General features: G+C 35.9%; 1 protein-coding gene across 3 annotated transcripts in view; it reads left to right on the top strand.

The window, feature by feature from the left end:
* Clic2 (CLIC family member 2) overlaps positions 1–26,365 on the top strand; it is a 92,739-nt gene that overhangs the window by 58,115 nt on the left and 8,259 nt on the right. Inside the window, exons 8-12 of one of the 3 annotated variants that reach the window (XR_015448431.1) lie at positions 1,520–1,629; positions 8,205–8,330; positions 18,201–18,307; positions 19,009–19,190; positions 19,908–25,554. Coding sequence is in view for 2 of the 3 variants with exons in the window: in XM_087204136.1 (XP_087060262.1) it covers positions 1,520–1,629; positions 8,205–8,330; positions 18,201–18,307; positions 19,009–19,190; positions 19,908–20,066 (684 nt within the window). In the remaining variant the exon portion in view is untranslated. Of the gene's footprint in view, positions 1–1,519; positions 1,630–8,204; positions 8,331–18,200; positions 18,308–19,008; positions 19,191–19,907; positions 25,555–26,365 lie in introns of those variants that run through there. The other 2 variants (XM_087204136.1, XM_087204137.1) reach the window with 2 other exon arrangements.

The raw sequence follows: 26,365 nt of genomic DNA, 5'->3' as shown, positions 1-26,365 counted from the left end.
GGGAAAGTCTATTGCAAGGCCTTTGCACATGCTCTTATATATGTTTAGAATGACCTCTTCATGCCCATTCACCTAGTTAATTCTTACTCCTTTAAAATGTTTAAATGACACTTTCCTCAGCAAAGGCTTTCCTTAAAAGATATATAGACTTCTCTGTTTCACACCTATGAAATATGCTTCCTTTCTTCAAAGAACTTATCTCTATTTTAAAATGAGAGTTAGCTTGGGGGTATTTTTATTTTAACAGCATATATATATGCTGGTATTTGTTAAATATGCAATATGTTCAGTGAATATTTATTGGGTATGTGAATGAATGAATGAATGAAGAACAGAAGGTCCACAGGTTAATTAAATATGTATAAAATTTCAAAGCAGAAGAGTGTGTTGCTGTTTTCAATCAATAGGAGAAAGTTGTGTTTTTTAATGAATGGTGTAAGACAACTATTAACTATTTGTTAAACAAACAGAAACAGTTAAAAAATACTAAATGAGGAGTCCAAGTACACCTCTCATACAAAAAATAAATTCCAAATACACAACCAAATGGTACTAGAAGAAAACATGATAGGTCTTTATAGAAAAAACAAAATAAGAAAATAAAGTAAAAAATTAGCTTTCTGTAAACTTGATGTATCTAAGCAGATCAGAAGAACAAAATTGCATAGAGGAAAAGAACAATGGATTTTAAGTAAGTTTAATTTTTTTTTTTTGTACTGGGGATTGAACTCGGGACCTTGTGCTTGCGAGGCAGGTGGCAGAACCACTGAGCTAAATCCCCAGCTATATAAGTTTAATTTAAATGAAGTTTTTAAAAATATATGTAACATATGTCACAAAAAGTTAATGTCTTTAGTATATATATAATTTTTCCAAATCAATAAAAGAAAAAGTCATCCTCCTAAAAGTGGGAAACAGCCATGAAAAAATAATTTATACAAAAAAAAATCAAATGGTCAAAGAACATATGGCCAGAAATTATTTGTCATGGAAGTATTTAGAATAGTAAAAAATTTGTAATATCCTAAATTTCTATCAACCAGAAAATAGTTATATAAATTTTGGTAATATTATAAAATTTATTATATGCTCATATCACTTGTAACTTTATATATAATGGGATTGATTCATTATTTTTCTTTTTTCTTAAATTCTTTTATTGGTATATTTTAGGAATGCAACACATTTACATTTATCATTGGGATTTTGTACCTGTACATGATGTATCTCGGTTCCTATTTTTTTCCCCTTCCCCTGCCCTCCCTTCAACTCCTCCACCCCTCCCTATGTACAAAGACTTTGTTTCCATTTTTTCCTTTTCTCATATTTTTTCCTTTCCCTTCTTTCCTTTCTTCTACCCCTCCCACCTCCCCTACCCCTTTGGATTCATTATTGTTCTTAGCCCATACATTAAAAACTTCCAATTTTGCCTCCAGCAACTAGTTTATTTCCCAATGGGAACTCAATACATACTTGAACAAATAAATTAATGAATTGAGACTATTCTTTACTGTAACAGGCTGGAAGTGATGGAGAGAGCATTGGAAACTGTCCCTTTTGCCAACGTCTTTTCATGATCCTCTGGCTTAAAGGAGTTAAATTTAATGTGACTACCGTTGACATAACCAGGTAAGGGAAATCATGACATGTTAAATTCTGGAAATTCAGATTGAATTGAAAGTTGGTATTTGTATAATGTGTACTTTTTTCACTTTTTAAATTTTATTGGTACATTTTAGATATACATAATGATCACATTCATCATTGTGCCTGTACATAATATATCTTTTTTTTTGTATTAAATTCTTTTATTGGTACATTGTAGGTATACAACACAATTACATTTCTCATTGGGAATTGTACCTTTATATAATGCATCTTGGTTCTTATTTTTTCCCCATTCCTAGCCCTCCCTTCACCCCCTCCACCCTTCCCTATTTACAAAGACTTTATTTCCATTTTTCCCATTTCTCATCATTTTTTCCTTTCCCTTCTTTCCTTTCCCCTGTGCCTCCCACTACCCCTACCCCTTTGGACCTTTTCTTCCTATTTTACATTATCGATTATTCATTCTAATCATTGGTACATTTTAGGTATACAATATAATGACATTCATCAGTGGAAATTTGCACCTTTACATAGTCTCTCTTGGTTCTTGTTTTTCACCTTTGCCCAGCCCTCCCTTCAACCCCTCCAGTCCTCCCTATTTACAAAGATTTTGTTCCTATTTTTCCATTTTCTCATATTAATCCCATTCCCTTCTATCTTTTCCCTTAGCCCTCCCACTTCCTTCCCCTTTGCCCCTTTTCTTCCTATTTCACATGACCTATTATACATTTAGTCCTTATTTACACTTTCAGTTTCTCACACCAGAGAAACTATTCGGTATTTACACATCTGTGTCCTATTTATTTCACTTAAGAGTATTGCCTCAATGTGCATCCACATAGCTATAAATGTCTCTAATTTCTCATTTTTTATGGCTGAGTAGTACTCCATTTTATAAAAAAAAAGCACATTTTCTTTATCCAGTCTCCAGTTGGTGGGCATTTGGGCTGTTTCCAAGTTTTAGCTATTACAAACTGCACTGCTATGAACGTGGGTGCACATATATCACTGTGGTATGATTCTTTTAATTCTTTGGGGAAGATCCCCAGCAGTGGAATAGCAGGGTCAAATGGGACTTCCAGTCCTAGTTCTTTGAGGTATCTCCATACTGATTTCCACAGTGCTTGCACCAGTCTGCACTCCCACCAGCAGTGGAGCAGGGTTCCTCTTTCCCCACAGCCCTGCCAGCATTTGTTATTGGTTGATTTCATGATAGCAGCCATTCTTTCTGGAGTGAAGTGGAATCTCAGCATTGTTTTCATTTGCATCTCTCGAATGACCAGTGATGTTGAACATTTTTTTCATGTATTTATTTGCTATTTCTACTTCTGTGTCTGAGAAATGTCTGTTCATTTCAGATGCCCATTTTTGGATTGGGTCTTTAAATTCAGGAGGTCTGATCTTTTTAAGTTCTTTATAGATTCGAGATAGTAGACCTTTGTCTGAGGAAGAGCAGGTGAAGATTTTTTCCCACATTGTGGGTTGTCTCTTCACACTGTTGGTGGTTTCTCTTGCTGTGCAGAAGCTTTTTAATAAGAAGAGATCCCATTTGTTGATTGTTTGTGCTAGTTCACGGGCAACTGAGGTTTTGTTCATAAAATCTTTTCCTACACCCATGTCTTCAAGGGTTCTACCTAACCTCTGTTCCAACTGGTTCAGCGTTTCTATTTTAATATTTAGATCTTTAATCCACTTTGATTTTAGTTGAGTGCATGGTGAGAGATATAGGTCTAGTTTTAATCTTTGGCAAGTTGAAGCCCAATTTTTCCAGCACCATTTATTAAAGAGGCTATCTTTCCTCCAGTGAGGGTGTTTGGCTCCTTTGTCGAAGATGAGATGGCTGAGTGTGTCTGGCATTGTTTCTGCATCTTCTAATCTGTTCCACTGGTCCTCAAGTCTGTTTCTTTGCCAGTACCATGCTGTTTTTATCACAGTAGCTTTGTAGTAGAGTTGCAGGTTGGGGATTGTGATACCCCCTGCCATGTCTCTGTTACCTAGAATTGCTTTTGCTATTCTGGGTCTCTTCTTGCTCCAAATGAATTTTTGGATTGTTTTCTCAAGGTCTATGAAGTATGCTGCTGGGATCTCAATTGGAATTGCATTAAATCTATATAGCAGTTTTGGAAGTATGGCCATTTTCACTATATTAATCCTTCCTACCCAGGAGCAGGGGACGTCTGTCCATTTTCTGATATCATCTTCAATCTCTCTTTTCAGAGTGCCATAGTTTTCAGAGAAGAGGTCTTTGATTTCTTTCGTTAGGATGATTCCTAGGTATTTCAGTTTTTTGGATGCTATTGTGAAAGGAATTATTTGCCCTATTTCTCTCTCAGTGAGTCTGTCATTGGTGTAGAAGAAAGCTATTGATTTTTGTGTGTTGACCTTGTAACCAGCTACTTGACTGAATCTGGTTATTAAGTCTAGAAGACTTTTGGTGGAGTTCTTGGGGTCTTCTATATAGAGTATCATGACATCTGCAAATAATGACAATTTGACTTCTTCATTACCTATCTTTATTCCTTTTATTTCTTTCTCTTGTCTAATTGCCATGGCTAATGTTTCCAGAACTATATTGAACAAGAGTGGTGATAGTGGACATCCTTGTCTTGTTCCTTGTGAAGGATTTCCATTTTTTGACCATTTAGTGTGATATTGGCTGTTGGTTTTTCACAGATGGCTTTTATCAGTTTGAGGTAGAGACCATCTATTCCAATTTTGTGTAGGGTTTTTATCATAAATGCATGTTGGATTTTGTCAAATGCTTTTTCTGCATCTATGGAGATAATCATATGGTTTTTGTCCTTGGCTCTATTGATACAGTGTATTACATTAATTGATTTTCATATATTGAACCATCCCTGCATCCCTGGGATGAATCCCACTTGATCAGGGTGTATGATCTTCTTGATGATCTTCTGCATTCTGTTTGCCAGTATCTTATTAAGGATTTTTGCATCTATGTTCATTAGTGAGACTGGCCTATAATTCTCTTTTTCAGTTGGGTCTTTCTCTGCTTTGGGGATCAAGGTGATGCTTGCTTCCAGGAATGAATTTGGGAGTATTGCTTCCCTTTCAATTTCATTGAAGAGTTTTAACAGTAGTGGCAGCAGTTCCTCTCTAAATGTCTTGTAGAATTCAGCAGTGAAGCCATCAGGGCCTGGGCTTTTCTTAGTTGATAAGTTTTTAATTATATTTTCAATTTCATTGGTTGATATTGGGTTGTTCAGAATTTTTAGGTCTTCTCCGTTCAACTTTGGTAATTCGTATGTATCTAGAAATCTGTCCATTTCTTCTGTGTTGTCCATCTTATTGGCATATAGGTTCTGGAAGTAGGTATTGATGATCCTCTGGATTTCTGCTGGGTCTGTTGTAATTTCACCCTTTTCATTCCTAATTGCATGGATTTGGGCCTTTTCTTTCCTTTTTCTGACAAGGTTGGCTAAAGGTTTGTCAACTTTGTTGATTCTTTCGAAGAACCAACTCTTGGCTTCATTGATTTTTTGTATCGTTCTCTTAGTCTCCATTGCATTGATTTCTCCTCTGATCTTTATAATTTCCTCCCATGTATGAGCTTTGAGGTTGTCCTGCTCTTCTTTTTCTAGGAGCTTGAGGTTCAGCATCAGGTTATTTAGTTGGGCTCATTCTGTTTTCCTAATATGCGTATTCACTGCTATGAATTTCCCTCGTAAGACTGCTTTCATTGTGTCCCATAGATTCCGATATGTTGTATTGTCATTGTCATTTAATTGAAGGAACTGTCTGATTTCTTCTTTAATTTCCTCTGTGACCCATTGGTTATTCAGAAGTGTGTTGTTCAATTTCCACGTGTTTATGAAATTTTTTGAGTTTCTTTTGCTATGGATCTCCAATTTCATCGCACTATGGTCTGACAATATACAGGGGATAACTTCAATTCCTTTGCACTTACTTAAACATGTTCTATGTGTGAGTATGTGGTCTATTTTTGAGAATGACCCATGTGCAGCTGAGAAGAATGTGTATTCTGATTTTGTGGGGTGGAAGACTCTGTAAACATCTGTTAAGTTCATTTGTTCAAGAGTTCGATTGAGTTCTACTATTTCATTACTTATTTTTAGTCTAGTTGATCTATCTATTTGTGACAGTGGGGTGTTGAGGTCCCCCACTACAATTGTATTAGTGCATATATGACTTTTCATGCCCGTTAGTATTTGTTTGATATAGTTGGGTGCACTAGTGTTTGGTGCATAGATATTTATGATTGTCATCTCTTCCTCTTGGATTCTTCCCTTTACAAAGATGTAGTGTCCTTCTTCATCTCTCTTAATCAGTGTTGGTTTGAAATCTACTTGATCTGCCAAGAGGATAGCTACTCCTGCTTTTTTTCGGGTTCCTGTCGCATGCAGTATTGTTTTCCACCCTTTAACTTTCAATCTATGACTTTCCTTTTGAATTAAGTGTGTTTCTTGTATGCAGCATATTGTTGGATTTTGCTTCTTGACCCATTCTGCCAGTCTATTTCTTTTGATTGGTGAGTTGGGACCATTAACATTGATGGTTATAACTGAAACATATTGACTTGTCATTGCCATGACTTTTTCTTTTTGTTGGGTTCTCCCCCTTTACATTTAATTTCTTGTCCTGCCAGATGAGTTCATTCTGCTTTGCTTCCTGGGGTTCTGATCCTCAATGTCTGTTCCTAGGATATTGTGTAAAATTCTTTGGAGTGCTGGTTTGGTATTCACCAAGTTCCTAAGGTGCTCTTTGTCATGAAAGTATCTTATTTCTCCATCCATTTTGAAAGATAGTTTTGCAGGGTACATCAATCTGGGTTGGAGGCTGTTTTCTTTTAGGGCTTGGAATATGTCACTCCAAGCTCTTCTTGCCTTGATGGTTTGTGTTGAGAAGTCTGCTGTGATTCTGATGGGCTTTCCTTTGTATGTGATTTGTTTCTTTTCTCTGACTGCTTGGAGAACTTTGTTCTTCTGTTGTGTTTCTGGAATCTTAACAATTATATGCCTATGTGTAGATTTTTTTGGATCAAGGCTATTTGGAGTCCTATATGCCTCACTTATCTGTATGTCAAGCTCTTTTTCCCTGCTTGGGAAGTTTTCTGCCATTATTTCTGTGAAGAGATTTTTTTATGTCATCTTCACTCTCTCCTGTTTCTTCATTGAGCCCAATCAGTCTTATGTTATTCTTCTTTGCACCATCTAGCAGCTGCTGGATTGATTTCTCATGTTCCCTTATAATTTTGATGCAATTTTTCTTTTCCTGGTCACTAATTGCAGTCTTATCTTCTATATCTGAAATTCTGTCCTCACATTGGCTCATTCTGCTGTGTAGACTTTCAGTGGAGTTTTTCATGTCCTGGAAATCTATTTGCATCTGCTTTATGGATTCCATTTTTTTCCTATGTTGGGATTCCATCATGTTCCTGAGCTCCTGTCTAGATTTATTAATCATGTCTTGCACTAGGGGCACAATTTCTCCTGTTATCTGAGAAATTATTTCTGATTTCAGTTTTTCCAGATCCCCTTTTGTTGCCAGTTCAGTGGGTCCAAGTGGTTGAGTATCAGAGTGTTCCATCTCATTTCCATTTGGGGTTACTGTAGGTGATCTGGAAGTCTGGTTTTGAGACTTATTTACGTGTTTTCTCATTTTGACTGGGGCGGGGGGCTGTTAGCGCCTGCACGGATTACCTCCTCTGAGCTGGGTGAGGTGGGACAGGGGCCGGGAGCAGCAGTAGGGATGGTGACCCAAAAGCCCTTTCCTGTGGGCTGGGAACAGCCGGAGGGGTGGTGGCTGGGAAACCCCTTCCTCTGGACCAGGAGCAGTGGGATGGTGGCTCAGAAGCCCCTCCCTCTGGGCCAGGAGCAGTGGGACAGAAGGTGGCCCAAAAGCCCTTTCCTCTGGGCTGGGAGCAGCGGGAGGGATGGTGACCGGGAAGCCCCTTCCTCTGGACCAGGAGCAGTGGGACGACGGCTCAGAAGCCCCTATCTCTGGGCCTGGAACAGTGGGACTCAGTACCTTGGTCTGGTGGTCTGGTGTCCTCTGCGCCTTGGTAATGTGGAATCAGGTGGCTGCCTGTCTGCAGTGGGGTGATTTGGTGTCTTCCGCGTGACTCAGGACCTTGGCAGGGTGTGCACAGACCTGCCTGTCTGCAGCGGGCCGATTCGGCGTCCTCCGCGTGACTCAGCTACATAATATATCTTGATTCTTCTTTTTTCCCCAATCCCACCTTCCTTCAACCCCTCTTCCCCTCCTTATTTACAAAAGCTTTCTTTCCATTTTTCCTTCTATTCTCTTTTTTTTCTTTCCCCCTACCCCCTCTCTTGTTCCCCTTCCCATTTGAACATTTTCTCCCCATTTCCCAATATCTATTATGCATTTTGGCCCTTTTTTTACACTTTTGTGAATTTTTATACAATGGAGTACTACTCTGCCATTAAGAAGGATAAACTTGAGACATTTATTTCTAAGAAAATGGTTGTACCTTGAAACCATCCTTTTAAGTGAAATAAGTTGGACACACGTGTTTGAATATCACATTGTTCCTCTGGTGTATGATGTGTACTTTATCTAAAGGCCTAACTCTTTATTTTCAATAATCATAGGAAACCTGAAGAGCTGAAGGACTTAGCCCCAGGTACCAATCCTCCCTTCCTGGTGTATAACAAGGAATTGAAAACTGACTTCATTAAAATTGAAGAGTTTCTAGAGCAGACACTAGCTCCTCCAAGGTACAAAAATTTTATTTTTGTATTATTATATATAAGATAATCTATTTTATTGGTCTATTTATTGCAGATTGAAGATTCTTGCTAATTTAAAAGTGATTTGGGATTTGGGGGCCTACATGTCAGAGAAGACATGCATAAACCTTCCTCTCCAACTTCAAGCATACAAAGATGGTAGACATATTTCAAATAATTTAAAAATGCATAGCATACTTTAACATAAGAAAGTAAATTACCTGTGCTCTTGAAATAGAGAAAGAACTCATAGGGAGTGATGGGATAATGTACTGACACTGTATAACTCAACCTGAACACACCTCACACAAGGGGTAGAGGACCAGGAAATAGATTTCAAGTAGTTAGCCAGAGGCCAGAACTGCACTGTCTATACTTGAATGACAAATATATAATCCCTTCCCCACCAGGGTAGTGTTTAGAAAGAAAAGGCATGCTACTTTTTATTGCTGTGTGACAAATTACCACAAACAAACAACACATTTTTATTATCTCAAGGATTCCACTGGTCAGGAGTCTGGGCATGGCTTACTAGGGTCTTTTGCTCAGAGTCTCACAGAGAAAAGCTGCAATGAAATTATTGGCCAGGGATGCAGTTCTCATCTGGGGCCCAGGGTCTTCTTCCATGTTCATCCAAGAATTTGGCAGAATTCCATTTTTTCCAATGATCTGACTGGGTTATGGTTTACTGTTGGCTGGGCTCAGCTTTCAGTTCCTAGAGGCTGACCCTCTGCACTGGCTGTTCAGAACATGGCTGGCTACTCTTTTCCTCAGAAACCAGCATAAGAATGTGACTCTGCTACTTACCTTGATAGGTTATGCTCACCCAGAATGACCTCTCTGATTAACTCCAAGTGAATTGATTGCCAAGCTAATCACACTCATGGTAAGCCATCATGTTCAGCAGCGGGTGGGAATTTCGAGGCCATTTGACAAACCAAGTGAGACAGGGTACCAGGACTGCTCTCTTCACCCTTAACAGTTTTGTGATTTCCAGGTTTTGTCCATGAATTATTTTACTTATTTTATATTTATGAAGTTTTAAATTTTCTTTTTCTAAAATTCCAAATATATGGAAGATGTCTATATTTTGGGGATTGATTTCTAATTCTCTTCCATGATTACAGAATTCCTTTTTAACTAAAAGTTCACTGCTATATTCTTTCAGTTAGAATTTGCCTAGAATATAATATTCTAGATTTTTCAGTCTTTCTAAAACACTTCATTTTAAGCATTTCCCTTGTGCCTAGCATATAACAACTGAGAATTGCCAGTGGGGTGCAAGAAACCAGGAAAACTTCTGGTGGAGCCTTTGAGGTCATCCTTAAGCACACAGCCAGCTTTCCCATTAGAACATTTGCTGGACTCTGAGGCTGCTCAAGTAAATGGGAAAAAAGACTAAACAGAAAACCTCTGAAAAAGAACAGGCTTTCCACAGTCCACTGAGACAAAAATTTGAGTTTAGTACCTTCCAAGGTGAGAGTTCCCTGTATAATCCAAGCATTCATATGAAAATCCCAGAGGACCAAGGGTGAATTGGTTGTAAACTAAGCCTTGACTCAGCACAACTTCTTTAAGTTAGCAGGACCAGCTTCCACTCTTACTCCTGAGCAAATGAATAGGTGCACCCTCTGGAGAAAAGGATAATTTTGAACCACTATTTTCAAATCATATATCCGATAAGGGGCTAATATTCAAAATTCTTATGAATGTCTGTTATTCAAGAAAGTAACTAGAAAAAGTAAAATAAAGGACTGTGTGATGAAAAAAAGACAATAGAACTAATCCAGTAAGTGATTCAGATATCAGAGTTAACTAAAAAGAATTTCCATATAACTATGATTGATATGTTCAAGGAAATAGAGGAAAACATGGGGAAAATACATTTAAATAATTATAGACTTTCACAAAAGAATTAGAATGTGTTTTGAAAAGAACTGAAATTCTATAACTGAAAAATGAAATACCTATAAGACTTTAAGAATTTATGGCATGAGTTTAACATCAGACAAGGTATTGTATAAGAGATACATAGTGAACTGGAAGATAAGTATGTAGGAAATATCCAAATTGACATAATGAGAGCAAGATGAATAAAAATACATAAAAGAACATTTAGAGACATATGGGATGCAGAGAAAATTCTAACATATGTGTAATTAGGATTCCAGAATGGTCCCAGTTTGACAACATTTGTTATCCTTCATCTTTTTTGATAGTAGCCAAAAGTCTAACTACTGTAAGGTGTTATCTCACTGTGGTTTTAATTTGCATTCCTATGCTCATTAGAGATATTGAACATTTTCATATATCTTTTGGTCATTTTGGGGTCTTCTTTTGAGAAATATCTATTCAAGATCTTTGCCCATTGATAATAAAGTTGTTTTCTTATTAGTAGTAGAGTCCCTTGTATATTTTGAATATTAGCCCCTTATAGAATATATGATTTGAAAATATTTTTTCCTAACCTATCAGTTAGCTCTTCATTCTATTAACTGTTTTCTTTGCTGTAATGAAGTTTTCAGTTTGGTGCAATCCCATTTGTCTATGTTGCTTTCATTGTTTGTGCTTGTGGGGTTATATTCAAGAAATCTCTACCAAGACCAATGTGATAGAAATTTTTATAGCAATTTTATAGTCTCAGGTCTGACATTCATTTACTAGACTATCCACTTCCCTGCATGTGCTCTTCGTGCCTTTGTCCAAAATCAACTGGCCATGGTGAATATCCAATTTTCCCAGCAGAATCTATTAAAGCTTAAATAGCACATGGTTTCTCATATATATATATATATATAGAGAGAGAGAGAGAGAGAGAGAGAGAGAGAGAGCGCAAAATGGAAGATAGGAAATAGGGAGAAGATCTGTTGTTTCAAAATGTTTTAAGATAAATGCTAACTTGTTTCATGTATACTGTTGGTTTCTTTTGTTCACTGAGAAGAAAGTTTTGTCCTTTTATTTGTTTGTTTCTTCTTTGTAAGACAGAATCTTTTATGGTTTATGACTTGTACTCTGAGTAACATTTTGGCCATTCTTTTAAGATCATGATACACAGTATATTTATCCGTTTTATTTGCCAATTATTTTATTATGAAATATTTTCAGAGAATGTTTTTATATTTTCTTTATTAATACCTCTTTATTACATTAAAATACAAAAAAAATCAACTGACCATAGATGTGTGGGTTTGTATCTGAGTTCTATAACCTACTCCATTGGTCCATGTGGCTGCTTTTATGCCAGCACCATGCATTTTTATTTCCACAGGTTTTAGCGTTAAATCATGTTAAATTTTGTCAAATTCCTAATTTATATCTATTGGACAATATGGTTCTTATCCTTCATTCTTTTAATATAGTATATCAATTTATTTATTTGCATATGTTGAATCATCCTTGCATTCCAGGGGTAAATTTCACTTGATCACAGTGAATGATCATTATCTTTCATAATTGTGATGTTGTATTCAGTTTGCTAGTATTGTGTTGAGGTTCTTTACATGAATGTTGATCAAGGATATTTGTCTGTAATTTTATTTTCTTCTATTACTTGTCTGGTTTTGCTGGTAGTGCTGGCCTTGTAAAATCAATTTGTTTCTTCGTCTTCAGTTTTTTTAGACTAGTTTGAAAATGGTATTAGTTCTTCCTTAATTGTTTGAGAGGATTCAGCAGTGATGTTATCAGATCCTGGGTTTCTCTTTGATGGAAGATCTCAATATTACTGTTCCACTTTCTTTGCATGTTATTAATCTATATAGATTTTCATTTTCTTCTTGATTCAATCATAGGAGATTGTACATTCTAGAAATTTTTTGATGTCTTCTGAGTTATTTGATTTTTGGTACATAATTGTTTATAGTACACTCTTATAATCCTTTGTATTTCTCTGATACCAATTGTAATATATCTTGTTCCATGTCTGATTTTATATAGTTGAGTCTTCTTTCTTTTTTTCTTAGTTTAGCTAATGGCTTGTAAAATTCATTATCTTTTTTTAAAAGGCAATGCTTCATTTTATTAATATTTTCTATTGTTTGTGCAGTCTCTATTTCTACTGTGGTCTTTAATATTTCCCTGCCTTTACTAAATTTGGGCTTGGTTTGTTTTTATTTTTCTAGTTACTTGAGGTGTAACATTAGATTGCTTTTGAAATCTATTTTTTTTGCATTCATTTATTGCTACAAAATTCCCTCTTAGAACTGCTTTCTCTGCATTCTATAAATTTTGTTTTGCTATGCATCCACTTTTTATATTAAGATTTATTAAATGTCCCTTTTCATTTTTCTTTTATCCATTGGTTGTTTAGGAACATTTTTTTAATTTCCATATGTTTGTGCATTTTCCAAAATTTCTCCTGTTATTGATTTCTAATTGCTTATAATTATGGACAAAAAAGATACTTGATATGATTTCAGTCTTTTTAAACTTGTTAAGTCTTCCTTTGTGGCCTAATGTATATTGTATCATGCTGAATGTTCCATAGGCTAATGAGAAAGATGTGTATTCTGCTGCTTTTGGATGGAATGTTCTACAGATGTCTTTTAGGTCCTTTTGGCCTAAAGTGTAAAGTGTGATGTATCTTTATTGATTTTCTGTATGGATGATATGTCCACTGTTGACTTTGGGGTATTGAAGTCCTCTACTATTATTGTATTGCTCCCTATGTCTCCCTTCATATTTGTTAATACTTGTGTGCTCCAATGTTGGATGTATGCTATGGTTTGGATATGGTTTATTTCCCAAAGGCTCATGTGTTGGAGCCTTGGTCTCTAGTCTGGTGATGTTGACATGGTCAAACAATTAAGAGGTGGAGCCTAGTGGTAGGTAATTAGATCATGAAGGCACCACTGTCAGAAGAGATTAATGAAGATCTTGTGGGACTAGATTAGTCCTCAGGGGAATGAGTTGTGATAAGGGAGCTGGACACTTCCCTAATCCTTTTGCATGTGCTGTTGCCTTTTCTACACACACTCAACTATTGTGATGGCATCTGCCATGAGGCCCTCACCAGAGTCAAGCAGATGCTAGTGCCATGCTCTTGAACTTCTAAAACTCTGAATCAAACCTCATTTCTTTATAAAGTACCCAGCTTCATGTATTTTGTTTTAGCAACACAAAATGGATTATGACCATGCATATATTTGCAACTGTTAAATCCTTTTAAAGAATCAATCACTTCATCATTATATAATAACTTTCTTTGTTTCATTCTATAATTTTGTCTTAAATTCTATTTTACCTCATATAAGTATAGCTACTCTTACTCTCTTTTGTATCCATGTGCATGGAATATCTTTGTCCATCCTTTCACTTTCAGTCTGTGTGTGGTAAAGGGAAAGTGTAGAGAACAGAGGTGGATTTTGTTTTTTAGTCCGTTTGGTAAGTCAGTGTTTCTTGATTATAGAATTTAATCCATTTACATTCAAGGTAATTATTGATATAGAAAGACTTATTACTGTGATCTTATTAATTGCTTTTTGATTTATTTGTAACTCCTTCATTCCATTCTCTCTTGTCTTTGTGAGTAGATGATTTTTCTCAAGTGTAATGCTTTTTTTCTTTACTTTCTATTTTCTATATATCTACTGTTGTCACTCTGGTTTCCTCGAAACTTACAGAAAACATATAAGAACAACTTCAATCTCATATAAAATCTGTACACTTTTACTCCCTCCCCTTGCATTTTGTTTTTAGTGTCATTACTTACATCTTTTATATTCTATATAATTTAACTAATTTTTTTTTTTTTTGGTACCAAGGATCGGACTTGGATCCTTGCACTTGCGCAGCAGGCGGCGAAACCACTGAGCTAAATCCCCGGCCCAATTTAACTAATTATTGCAGCTACTATTATTGTAATCGTTTTGTCTCTCAGACTTCCTACTGAATATATAAGTAACTTACACACCACCTTTACAGAATTATAGTATCACAAATTTGATTATGTTCTAGCTTTTCTACTTTATATATTTTCAGGTTATTAATTAGTGCCCTTTTTCTTTCCATTTAAAGAATTCCCTTTAGCATTTCTGGAAGGCATATCTAGTGCTGAAGAACTCTGCCTTAATCTGTTTTCTGTTGCTATAATTAAATGCTTCAAATGGGGTAATTTATTTTAAAAATAGAGGTTTCTTCATGGGTGTGGTGGTGCATGGCTGTAATCCTAGTTACTTTGGAGGCTGGGGCAGGAGTATTGCAAGTTTGAGGCCACACATACACACACAGAATAGAGAGTTCTTTAGCCTGTGATTCTAGTGGCTGGGATTTCCAGACCATAGCATCAACGTCTGGTCAGCATCTAGTGAGGGCCTTTGTGTTGGCTCATGATAAGGGAGAAGGTATCACACAGTAAGACAAAGAACCCTGGCTCAGGTCTCTCCCTTTTTTATATATAAACCTCTAGTACCATCAGACTTAGGACATTAACCTTATGGTCTTGTTCAACCTTACTTTCTTAAGGTCCCACCTCCAAATACACCGTCTTTTTTTTGGCTTAAATTCTTTTATTGGTACATTTTAGGTAAATAATACGTTTACATTTATCATTGGGTGCTTGTACCTGTACATGATGTATCTTAGTTCTTATTTTTTTCCCCCATTCCCTGGGCACCCTTCACCTCCTCCGCCCTTCCCTATTTACATAGATTTTTGTTTCCATTTTTTTTTTCTTTCTCATAATTTTTCCTTTCCCTTCCTCCCTTTCCCCTTCCCCTCCCACCACCATTACCCCTTTGGACCTTTTCTTCCTATTTCAAATTATCAATTATTCATTTTAATCATTTTAATCCTTATTTACACTTTCAGTTTCTCACACTAGAGAAACTATTCGGTACTTACACATGTGTGTCCTATTTATTTCACTTAAGACGATGGCCTCAATGTGCATCCATTTAGCTATAAATGTCTCTAGTTTCTCATTCTTTATGGCTGAGTAGTACTCCATTTTATTAAAAAACCACATCATCCTTATCCAGTCTCCAGTCAATGGGCACTTGGGTTGTTTCCAAGCTTTAGCTATTACAAACTGTGCCGCTATGAACATGGGCACACATATATCACTGTGGTATGATTCTTTTAATTCTTTTGGGAAGATACCCAGCAGGGGAATAGCTGGGTCAAATGGGACCTCTAGTCCTAGTTCTTTGAGGTATCTCCATACTGATTTCCATAGTGGTTGCACCAGTCTGCACTCCCACCAGCAATGGAGAAGGATTCCTTTCTCCCCATACCCACGCCAGCATTTGTTATTGGCTGATTTCTTGATAGCAGCCATTCTTTCTGGGGTGAGGTGGAATCTGAGTGTTGTTTTCATCTGCATCTCTCGAATGATCAGTGATGTTGAACATTTTTTCATATATTTATTTGTTGCCTGCTTTTACTTCTTTGTCTGAGAAGTGTCTGTTCATTTCAGTTGCCCATTTTTGAATTGGGCCTTTGAATTTGAGGGGTCTGATTTTTTTTAATTCTTTATATATTCTAGATAGTAGTCCTTTGTCTGAGGTACAGCTGCTAAAAATTTTTCCCACATTGTAGGTTGTCTCTTAGCTCTGTTGGTGGTTTCTCTGGCAGTGCAGAAGCTTTTTAATAAGATGAGATCCCCGTTGTTGATTTTTTCCGCTAGTTCCCATGCTACTGAGGTTTTGTTCATAAAGTTTTTCCTATGCCAATGTCTTCAAGAGTTCTACCTAACTTATCTTCCAGCAAGTTTAGTGTTTCTGTCTTAATATTTAGATCTTTAATCCACTTTGATCTTAGTTTAGTGCATGGTGATAGGTATGGGTCTAGTTTTAATCTTTGGCAGGGTGTAATCCAGTTTTTCCAACACCATTTATTAAATAGGCTATCTTTCTTCCAATGATGGTGGCTGGCTCCTTTGTCAAAGATGAGGTGGCTGAGTATGTCTGGAGTTGTTTCTTCATCTTCTAATCTATTCCACTGATCTTTTGGTCTGTTTCTTTGCCAGTACCATGCTGTTTTTATCACAGTAGCTTTGAAAATATACCCTCTTAATACCTCACAATGGACATTAAATTTCAACTAGCTTTTGTAGAGACAGCGAAACCACAGGAAACTTATTTACTTTGCTTTTCTGAGAAAGTCTAGCTCTCCTTCATTTCTGAAGGATGGCACTGCTGAGTATTCTTTGTTGGCAGGATCTTTGTTTCAATACTTTAGATATTTCATTCTGTTCTCTCCTGGCTTGCTGAAAAACTGCTGCTAGATATATTTGAGCTCCTTTGAATCCAATGTACTTTTTTTGCTGCTTTCAAAATCCTCTCTTTGCCTTTTATTTTTTAGTTTGATTATATGTCTTGATGTAGTCTTCTTTAGTTTTTTTTTGTTATTTTTTTGAGACAGTGTCTCATTAGATAGTTTAGGCAAGTCTTGAACTCCTTATTAGCTCAGACTGGCCTTGAACTCCTGGCGATAGCCTGCAAGCTAGGGTTACAGGTATTAGGACATGCCAGGCTAGTCTTCTTTAGATTTAATATGACACTTTTGAGATTCTTGTACCTGGATATTTACATTTTCTCCCCAGAGTTGGGAGTTTTCAGCCATTAGATCTTTTAATAATCTTTTTGTCCTTTCTCCTTACCTTCTGAGCAATCCATACTGTAAATATTGGTTCACTTGATGGAGTTTCATTTTTCTTTTTGACTTTTTTGGTCAAGTTCACTTTCTTCTGCTTGAAGCTCTCTATGGACTTTTATGATTCAGTAATTGTGCTTTTTTATCCCTAGAAAGTTTGGTTCTTTTTATAATCTTTTTATTAAATTTTTCACTTTTTCATGTATTTTTTCTGATTTTGTTTAATATTCTATCTCTGTTCTCTTGGGATTCTTTAAGGCAATTATTTTGATTTTTCTCAGGCATTTCATGGATCTCTCTTTGCTTTAGAGTTGGTTATGGGTACTTTATTTTGTTCCTTTGATGGTGTCATGTTTTCCTAATTGTTTATAATCCTTGTGGCAATTAATTGGAATCTGGATTTGAAAAAGAGACTTGTTCCAGTCTTTGCTAACTGACTTCAGCTGGGAAAACCCTTCACCAGAGATTCTAGGCTGTCTACCTTGTGTGATCTATGAGAAGGCTTGCTAGTGCAGTGCTGAGGCAGGTTGGCCTGGTGTCTGTGTCAGCAGATGTGCAGTCCAAGTATCTGGAACCAAGGAGACTAACCTGATACTGGGGACTACTGAGCCAATCCTGGATCCTTTGACCTACATCTCCTTATTCGCTCCCTGCCACCACTCTTGGTAACCAGTGTTCTATTCTCCTTTTTCATGTATTTGACTCTTTTTTTACATACAAACAAGAACATATAGTATTTTTCTTTCTATGACTGCCTTATTTCACTCAGCATAAAGCCCTTGAGCTTCATCCATTTTGCTACAAATGCAGGATATTCTTTTTTTTAATGGCTGTATAATAGCCCAACTCTCTCTCTCTCTCTCTCTCTCTCTCTCTCTCTCTCTCTCTCTCTCTCTCTCCAGAATTTCTTTGTCTATTTATCCATCAATGGGCACTTGGGCTGTTTCTATATTGTAGCCTTTGTGAATAATGCTCCAATGAACATGGGAGTGTAGGTATTTGTACAAGGCACTGATTTGTGGGTGAATATGTTTCCTGCACTTATCTTAGTCACAGTCATATGGATTTTATTTAACATGTTAGTATGGATAATTACATTATTATGTTATTTTATTTAGCTTTGTTAAATGAAATTTGTACTAAAAAAAAGGACATCTTAGCTAATTTTTCAATCTTCCCCATCCTCTTCATTTTTCATTTGATTCATAAGTTGTAATATTTGAGAGTGTATTTTTCTACTATTATCTTTGAAAATATATTGTTTTTAAGGTACCCTCACCTGAGTCCCAAGTACAAGGAGTCCTTTGATGCAGGCTGTAACCTCTTTGCCAAGTTTTCTGCATACATTAAGAATACACAAAAAGAAGCAAATAAGAGTAAGATTTCTTTCTTTCAATCTCTATTTTTCTCACTTACTTGCTTACCTTCACAATTTCATTCAGCTAAAATAGGATTTCCCTGAATATATAGTGTATGATGGGGGAATAGCCTACTCTTCTCATTTTCTGTCATCTGCTCTTAAATTCCCTAAATACGTTTTATTAGATTTAGGACCCAAGAGTCAATATAGCAATTGCTAATATAGCCTAATTACAGCATACTGACATGCTATGTATGTACTAGCTACAAGACTGTGTATCTTTAAGGTTCCTTAAAATGTAGCATCTACCGAGTCCTACAGAACACTCTTAATACGTTCACTATCCTTTGAATCATGAAAACTAAGTCTCCCCTTTTGCTTTCTGACTCTTCTGTGTTGGATAACATGTATATTCTCCCTCTCTCTCTCTCTCTCTCTCTCTCTCTCCCTCCCTCCTTCCCCTCCGTCCTTCTCCCTCTATCAATGCACCTCACCAAAAGAAAAAATCCAAATCCAAGATGTTTTTACTCACCATTTGATGTGACTATGTCTCATCAGTGGATAGTTATGCATTCCAGATACTTAAGTAGATGTTGAAAAGCTAGTGTAAGCAATGTGTATAGATAGAAATGTCTAAATCATGAAAAGCATATTAAGAACATGTTTAGTTATGAAGACAATGCATTTATAAGTAACCCTGTACCTTCACTGCCTAAGATTTTGAAAAAAATCTGCTCAAAGAATTTAAGCGTTTGGATGACTACTTAAACACCCCACTTCTGGATGAAATTGATCTAGACAGTGCTGAGGAACTCACAGTTTCCAGAAGATTATTCTTGGATGGGGATCAGCTAACACTGGCTGACTGCAGCTTGCTGCCTAAACTGAACATTATTAAGGTTAGTCTTTACAGGCTACTGGGTGTAGAGGGCTTTGTGAATTGCCAAAATGTGACACAGTAACCCTCTGATATGATGTTGTTAGTTTTGTCATCATTGTTGTGCATAGAGTATATCTCCTTTTTCTCCTCAGAGAAAAGATCTGTAATTATCTCCCCTAGAAAACATTAAAACTTTTTGTTTCTTTCTTCCTAAATCAGAAGGTGTTTTCCATTGTCTTGTCTATAAAATAAGGATAATACTATTAACACTTTTCACAGAATTATTGAGAAAATCCAATAAATTAAAGCATATAAAATGCTTAGAACACATAGTGCCCTGGATATGATGATGATTTAATCATCAATTTAACAAATTAGTTGACCAGAACTTACACAGAATTTACTCTTTATGTTTTGTGCCAGACACGGAGTACATAAACAAACAAGAATTTGGCTGACCAAAAGGTCTTGTTGCTGCCCATAAAAGGATAACCAGGATCCCAAATAAACTCCTGAGGATGTTATATTTTCTTTTCTAAGCTCCCCTCCTCTAAACATATTCATAATTAAACATAGCACCAATAAAAACATTTATCGACAAAATATTAAAATAGTGAATCCAAGATTCAAATTTATTTTGTAGTACTTACCCTTTGAGATGTATTTCTACACAGTAGGTATATTACTGATGTCTTTTATTACCACTTATTTTTCTTCATTTTTACCTAAATCCTAGGTTGCTGCCAAGAAATATCGTGACTTCGACATTCCAGAAGAATTCTCAGGAGTCTGGCGCTATCTGCACAATGCCTATGCCCGTGAAGAATTTATCCACACATGCCCTGAAGACAAAGAAATTGAAAATACCTATGCAAGTGTAGCTAAACAGAATTAGGACAGCTCTTTCAGGAGAAAAGGCTCTATTTTTTATCACATTTTACTTTCTACCATATTAGAAAGATTTTTAGAAATAAGAATATGAAAAATATTCCTCTATCCAACTCACTTATGAAAAGGAACTCTGTATTTTCTCTATCCAGTTAGCCATAAACTGTCCAGTGTATATTTTATATATCTTCATATTTTCACTTCATTTTCTTTCTTTCTGTGGCAAATCATTGTGATCTTCAAGGACATAGACAGCATTAAGATCTTTTGCCCTTTCCTTGAGTTCCTAGAATGCACAATATATGAGCTAACCAGATTTCTGAAGTTACAAAGGACATAAGTAGAGCCACAATCTCAAATTGCTCCTTAGAAACAGTTCCATCTAAATCATTAAAATAATTTTACATTTGTTACTTTAATACATGCATGAGTTTATTTCTGGTATGAATAATAAAATAAGTGAGTGAGACTATCAGAAAGGCAAATTCTAAAAGGCTTTTTAAAAAAAGTTCAGTACATGAATCAAGACCAATTGGTTTTGAACAGTACTCAAGCATTCAAGACTTAGAAATATGATTACTTCATACTCAGAGAGAAGACTAAGGCCTTTGAGGAGAGATTATATAATTGTTAGATGAGCAAGGATTCATTTGATAATCTTATTTTGTAATTTATTTTTGTTTGTACACATTTGCAGTACATAATGATCACATTTACTATGGGAGATTTGTGTATGCACATAACACATCTTAATTCTTTTTTGTCCCCTTACCCTCTCCACTCTCCAACCTTTCTTCCCCTCCTTATTTACAAAAGTTATATTTCCATTTTTCCATCAATTCTTTTTTTTCTTTAAATCCCTTTCCCTTCCTTCCCTCTCTCCCCCTCATCTCTTGTTCCCCTTCTGTTTGAACAAGTTCTTTCTACTTCCTAATATATCTCCTCCATTTTGCTCCACATTCATACTTTGGGTTTCTCACACAAGAGAAATAACACAATAATTGGACATTTTATTCATAGAAATAAAAAGAAAACTAAGAAATTTGGCTGACCAAAAGGTCTTGTTGCTGCCCATAAAAGGGTAAGGTATTCAGTCCTTAGATGGTCACAAAGTTTTCAACACAATTTAAATCATACTATGTGTATTGAGATTCTTAAATGTACTTACTGCATGTAACTTGTTAAAGCACTTTTGAGTCATTCAAATCTGGAAACAAAAGCTGAACTTAACTCTTCCTCCTTCAAAGGAAAATCAAAGCAGAAATGCAGTTTCAAATAAAAAGAGAACATTGGGTTATTATAGGTGAAAGGTGGGTGTTTAGATGAAATTTAAATGAAAGTGTTTTAATAGGCTTACAGAAAAATAAGACATGTACCCAATTCTCAAGATGACTGTAAACTTCATGGACTAATAAAACAAAGAAAAAGTAAAATAATAAGTAAAGAATTAACATCAGACCTAAGCATATAGAAATGGCCCAAAGTACTGTCCTTGAAAAGCAGAGTCAAGATAAATATATAATGTCATGTGCCCTCTTTCCTGGAAGACTTCTCATTTGAGAAATTGCACCTGGTCTGTCAGTTGGGGTTGTAGGCTCTCTGAACAATTCTGATCTTTCCATCTTCATTAATATGATTTCAGAAAGTAAATTTTTAATGATCTGCAATTTTAAATAACAAAATTTCTCAGTACCATGCCTTAAAATTATTAGCCAATGCCATTTTTACAGATAGATAAAGTACACCACCACTAAGCCTCAGTGTGTATCAAAATAATGGTAAGTAGTTACCCTCTATTACCCTCTTAGACCGAAGAATTGTTATTTTTATAAAGGCCAGGACCAGGAGAAATGCGTGTCCTAGGAATGTGGATGGGTCTGGAGCTTATCATGTTGAATGAAATAGGCTAAACTCAGACAAATATCAGATGTGGAATCTAAAAAAGTTGGTTGTAAAGTAGAAGAATACTATTATTAAACAAGAGGAGGGGAATAATGGGGAGTAGGAGGAAAGTGAAGGGAAAGGAATGGGGAAATGGACATGATCCTTTTTGAAAAATTGTGATAAAAATACATAACATAAAACTCACCATATTAACTATTTTTAATCATACAAATTTTAATCATATTGACTATTTTTAATCATAAAACTCACCATATTAACTATTTTAATCTTACTTTTTTGTACTGGGGATCGAACTCAGATCCTTGCGCTTGCAAGGCAGGTGGTGGAACCACTGAGCTAAATCCCCGGCACATATTTTAATCATATTTTTAATTCATCATATTAACTTTTTTTTCCCATTAACTTTATTGGTACATTTTAGGTATACAATACAATTACATTCATCATTGGGATCTTGTACCTTTACCTGACATATCCCGGTTCTTATTTTTTCCCCATTCCCCTGTACTCCCTTCACCCCCTCCACCCTTCCCTATTTACATTACATTTGTTTCCATTTGTTCCTTTTCTCATACATTTTCTTATCCCTTCTTTCCTTTCCCTACGCCTCCCACTTCCCCTACTCCTTTAGACCTTTTCTTCCTATTACACAATATCAATTATACATTTCGATACTTATTTACACTTTTAGTTTTTCACACTGGAGAAACTATTCGGTATTTACACATGTGTGTCCTATTGATTTCACTTAAGAGGATCGCCTCAATGTGCATCCACTTAGCTATAAATGTCTCTAGTTTGTCATTCTTTTTTGTGGTACTCGGGATCGAACTCAGGTCGTTGCACTTACGGGGCAAGCGGTGGAACCACTGAGCTAAATCCCCGACCCAAGTTTGTCATTCTTTATGGCTAAGTAGTACTCCATTTTATTTTTAAAAAAAACAAAAAAACACATCTTCTTCTTCTTTATCCAGTCTCTAGTTGATGGGCAATTGGGCTGTTTCCAAGTTTTAGCTATTACAAACTGCGCTGCTATGAACATAGCTGAGCGTATATCACTGTGGTATGATTCTTTTAATTCTTTTGGGAAGATACCCAGCAGAGGAATAGTTGGGTCAAATGGGACTTTTAATCCTAGTTGTTTGAGGTATCTCCATATTGATTTCCACAGTGGTTGCACCAGTCTGCACTCTGATCAACAAAGAAGAAGGGTTCCTTTCTCCCCACACCCCCACCAGCATTTGTTATTGGTTGATTTCTAGATAGCAGCCATTCTTTCTGGGATGAGGTGGAATCTCAGGGTTGTTTTCATCTGCATCTCTCGAATGACCAGTGATGTTGAACATTTTTTCATATATTTATTTGAAGCTTTTACTTCTTTGACTGAGAAATGTCTGTTCATTTCAGATGCTCATTTTTGGATTGGGTCTTTATATTTGGGGGGGTCTGTTTTTTTCAGTTCTTTATATATTGTAGATAGTAGACCTTTTTTTGAGGAACAGCTGGTAAAATTTTTTCCCACATAATACATTGTCTCTTAGCTCTGCTGGTGGTTTCTCTTGTAGTGCAGAAGCTTTTTAAAAAGATGAGATCCCAGTTGTTGATTCTTTGTGCTAGTTCCCATGCTACTGAGGACTTGTTCATAAAGTCCTTTCCTATGCCAATGTCTTCAAGAGTTCTACCTGACTTATCCTCCACCAAGTTTAGTGTTTCTGTTTTTATATTTAGATCTTTAATCCACTTTCATTTTAGTTTAATGCATGGTGAAAGATAGGGATCTAGTTTTAATCTTTGGCAAGTTGAAATACAATTTTTCCAACACCATTTATTAAAGAGACTATCTTTCCCCCATTGAGGATGGTTGGCTCCTTTGTCAGAGATGTCTGAAGTTGTTTCTGCATCTTCTAATCTATTCCACTGATCCTCAGGTCTGTTTCTTTGCCAGTACCATGCTGTTTTTATCACATTGGCTTTGTAGTATAGTTTCAAGTTGGGGATTGTGATACCCCCTGCCATGTCTCTGTTGCCTAGAATTGCTTTTGCTATTCTAGGTCTCTTCTGGTTCCAAATGAATTTTTGGATTGTTTTCTCTAGCTCTGTGAAATATACTGTTTGGATTTCATTCAGGATTGCATTGAATCTGTATAGCAGTTTTGGAAGTATGGCCATTTTCACTACATTGGTTCTTCCTACCCAGGAGCAAAGGATGTCTTTCCATTTTCTTATATCCTCTTTGATCTCTTTTTTCAGTGTTGTAGTTCTCAATGTAGAGGTATTTTGCTTCCTTCATTAGATTGATTCCTAAATATTTCATTTTTTTGGATGCTATTGTGAAAGGGATTGTTTCCCTAATTTCTCTCAGTGAGTCTGTTCATCATATTAACTATTTTTAATCATAGGAATAGTAAATTATGGAAGTCATCTATCTGTTCACCAACACATGAATGGATAAAGAAAATGTGGTTTTATACATAAGGGAGCCCTACTGTGGTATAGAGAAGGATAAACTTTGGTTATTTGTAAGAAAACGGACACACTTTGAGACCGCAATGCTAAGTGAAATGAATCAGACACACAAGCTTAAATATCACATGGTTTATCTTAAATAAGAAATTCAAAATATAAATAAATCAAAGAGCAAAGTAAAAGATGATAGGAAACAGGAAAAGACACTTGTAGAGATGGGAAGATAGGGGAATGGGGGAAAGAGGGGAGGGAGGAAGGGAAGGGGAAGTTAAATGTCCAAGACGCGATATGTATATATACCAATCCCCCAAGACGAATGTAATTAATATGCATCACAAACATATACTAACAATAAAAGTAAAAGGATCCAAAAGGATCTAGATGAAGAATTAAACATCAGAAAAAATACAACAAAGTAAAAAACAACACAATAATGAACTAATGAAGATAAAAGTAGAAATAAGTGAAATTGAAAAAAAAAACAAAAATAATCGATCTAGTTTGTGAACCAAAATCGTCGTTTCTTAAAAATATAAACAATATAGACAAACTGCTAGGCATGTCAATAAAAATAAAACAGAAAAAGCAAAAAATATACAAATAAAATACTAGAGAGATAACAATTAGAAAATAAATTAATAAAAAATGTTATTCATAGAAATAGAGGGAAATGCTGCTAGATGTAGTGGCACACAACCATAATCCGAATTAATCAAGAGGCTGAGGCAGAAAGATCTCAAATTCAAGGCTAGCCTTGGCAACTTAGGGAGCCCCTGTGGCATAAGAAAAAGGGCGAGGCTGAGGAATGTAGCTCAGTGGTGGAGCACTTGTCTAGCATATGTGGGGCTCTGCATTCAATACTCAGTGCTGCAAAAGAAAAGGAAAGGAAGGAAAGAGGGAGAGAGGGAAGGAAGGAAGGAAGGAAGGAAGGAAAGGAAGGAAGGAAGGAAGGAAGGAAGGAAGGAAGGAAGGAAGGAAGGAAGGATTACCTTCCAGAAACAATCAGTCCTTAGGTGGTTTCACAAAAGAATTCTACCAAATTTTCGAAGACCCAATATCCCCAATGTTTCATATATTATTCCAGTGCATTGAAAGTGGAGGAAAATATCCTGTCTTTTTACAAAGTAAGTACAGTATTGATTACTAAATTTTGTTTTGTGTTTAGTTTGTTAGTTTTTACTTTTATTTTTAATCAATACATAATTGTACATATTGGGCTACAGTGTGATAAATTTGATATATGTATAAACTTTGTGATGATTAAATTATAGTAATTCATATTTTTAGCTACTTAAACATTTATCATTTATTTGTGGTGGGAACTTACCAACATTTCCTTCTAGTTCTTTATAAAATACAACATAAATTGTGGCAAACTTTAGTCATCTTTCTATGCTATAAAACAGTAGCATTTATTCCTCTTATCTAATTGTCTTTTGGTACCTCTTATCTGGTCTCCTTCTACCCTCTTTAGTCCCTATGTATCCTAGCCACTATTCTACTCTTTATTTGTATGAAATTAACTTTTTAGCTTCCACGTGTGAGAGAGAACATGTAGTATCTTATTTTCTGCCTCTGGCTTATTACATTTCACCTAATATCTTCCATTTCCATCGCAGTTGCCACAAATAACAAGATGTGATTCTTTTTATGGCTGAAAACTATTTCATTGTATATGTTATAGATAAAATCTGGAATGTCCTTCCAAAAGCCCATGTAGTAAAGGCTTAATCCTCAGCCTATGGTACTATTGGGAGGAGCTGGATCTTTTAAGATGTGGGGCTTGCCTTCTTCCTGATCTTAGGGAACATGCTTTCAACTTTTCCCCATTCAATATGATGTTGGCTATGGGCTTGTCTTTTACAGCCTATACTTTGTGGTCCATTCCTTCTATATATAATTTCCAGGGGGTTTATCTTCGTCACTTTTCTTGTT

The sequence above is a fragment of the Heterocephalus glaber genome, unplaced genomic scaffold (genome assembly GCF_053883595.1).
Source record: "Heterocephalus glaber isolate CG9 unplaced genomic scaffold, H.glaber_assembly_v1.0 deba00001863, whole genome shotgun sequence".
Classification (NCBI taxonomy): Eukaryota; Metazoa; Chordata; class Mammalia; order Rodentia; family Bathyergidae; genus Heterocephalus; species Heterocephalus glaber.
The sequence above is the reverse complement of the archived record's forward strand: the minus strand, read 5'-3'. Positions and strand labels throughout refer to the sequence as shown.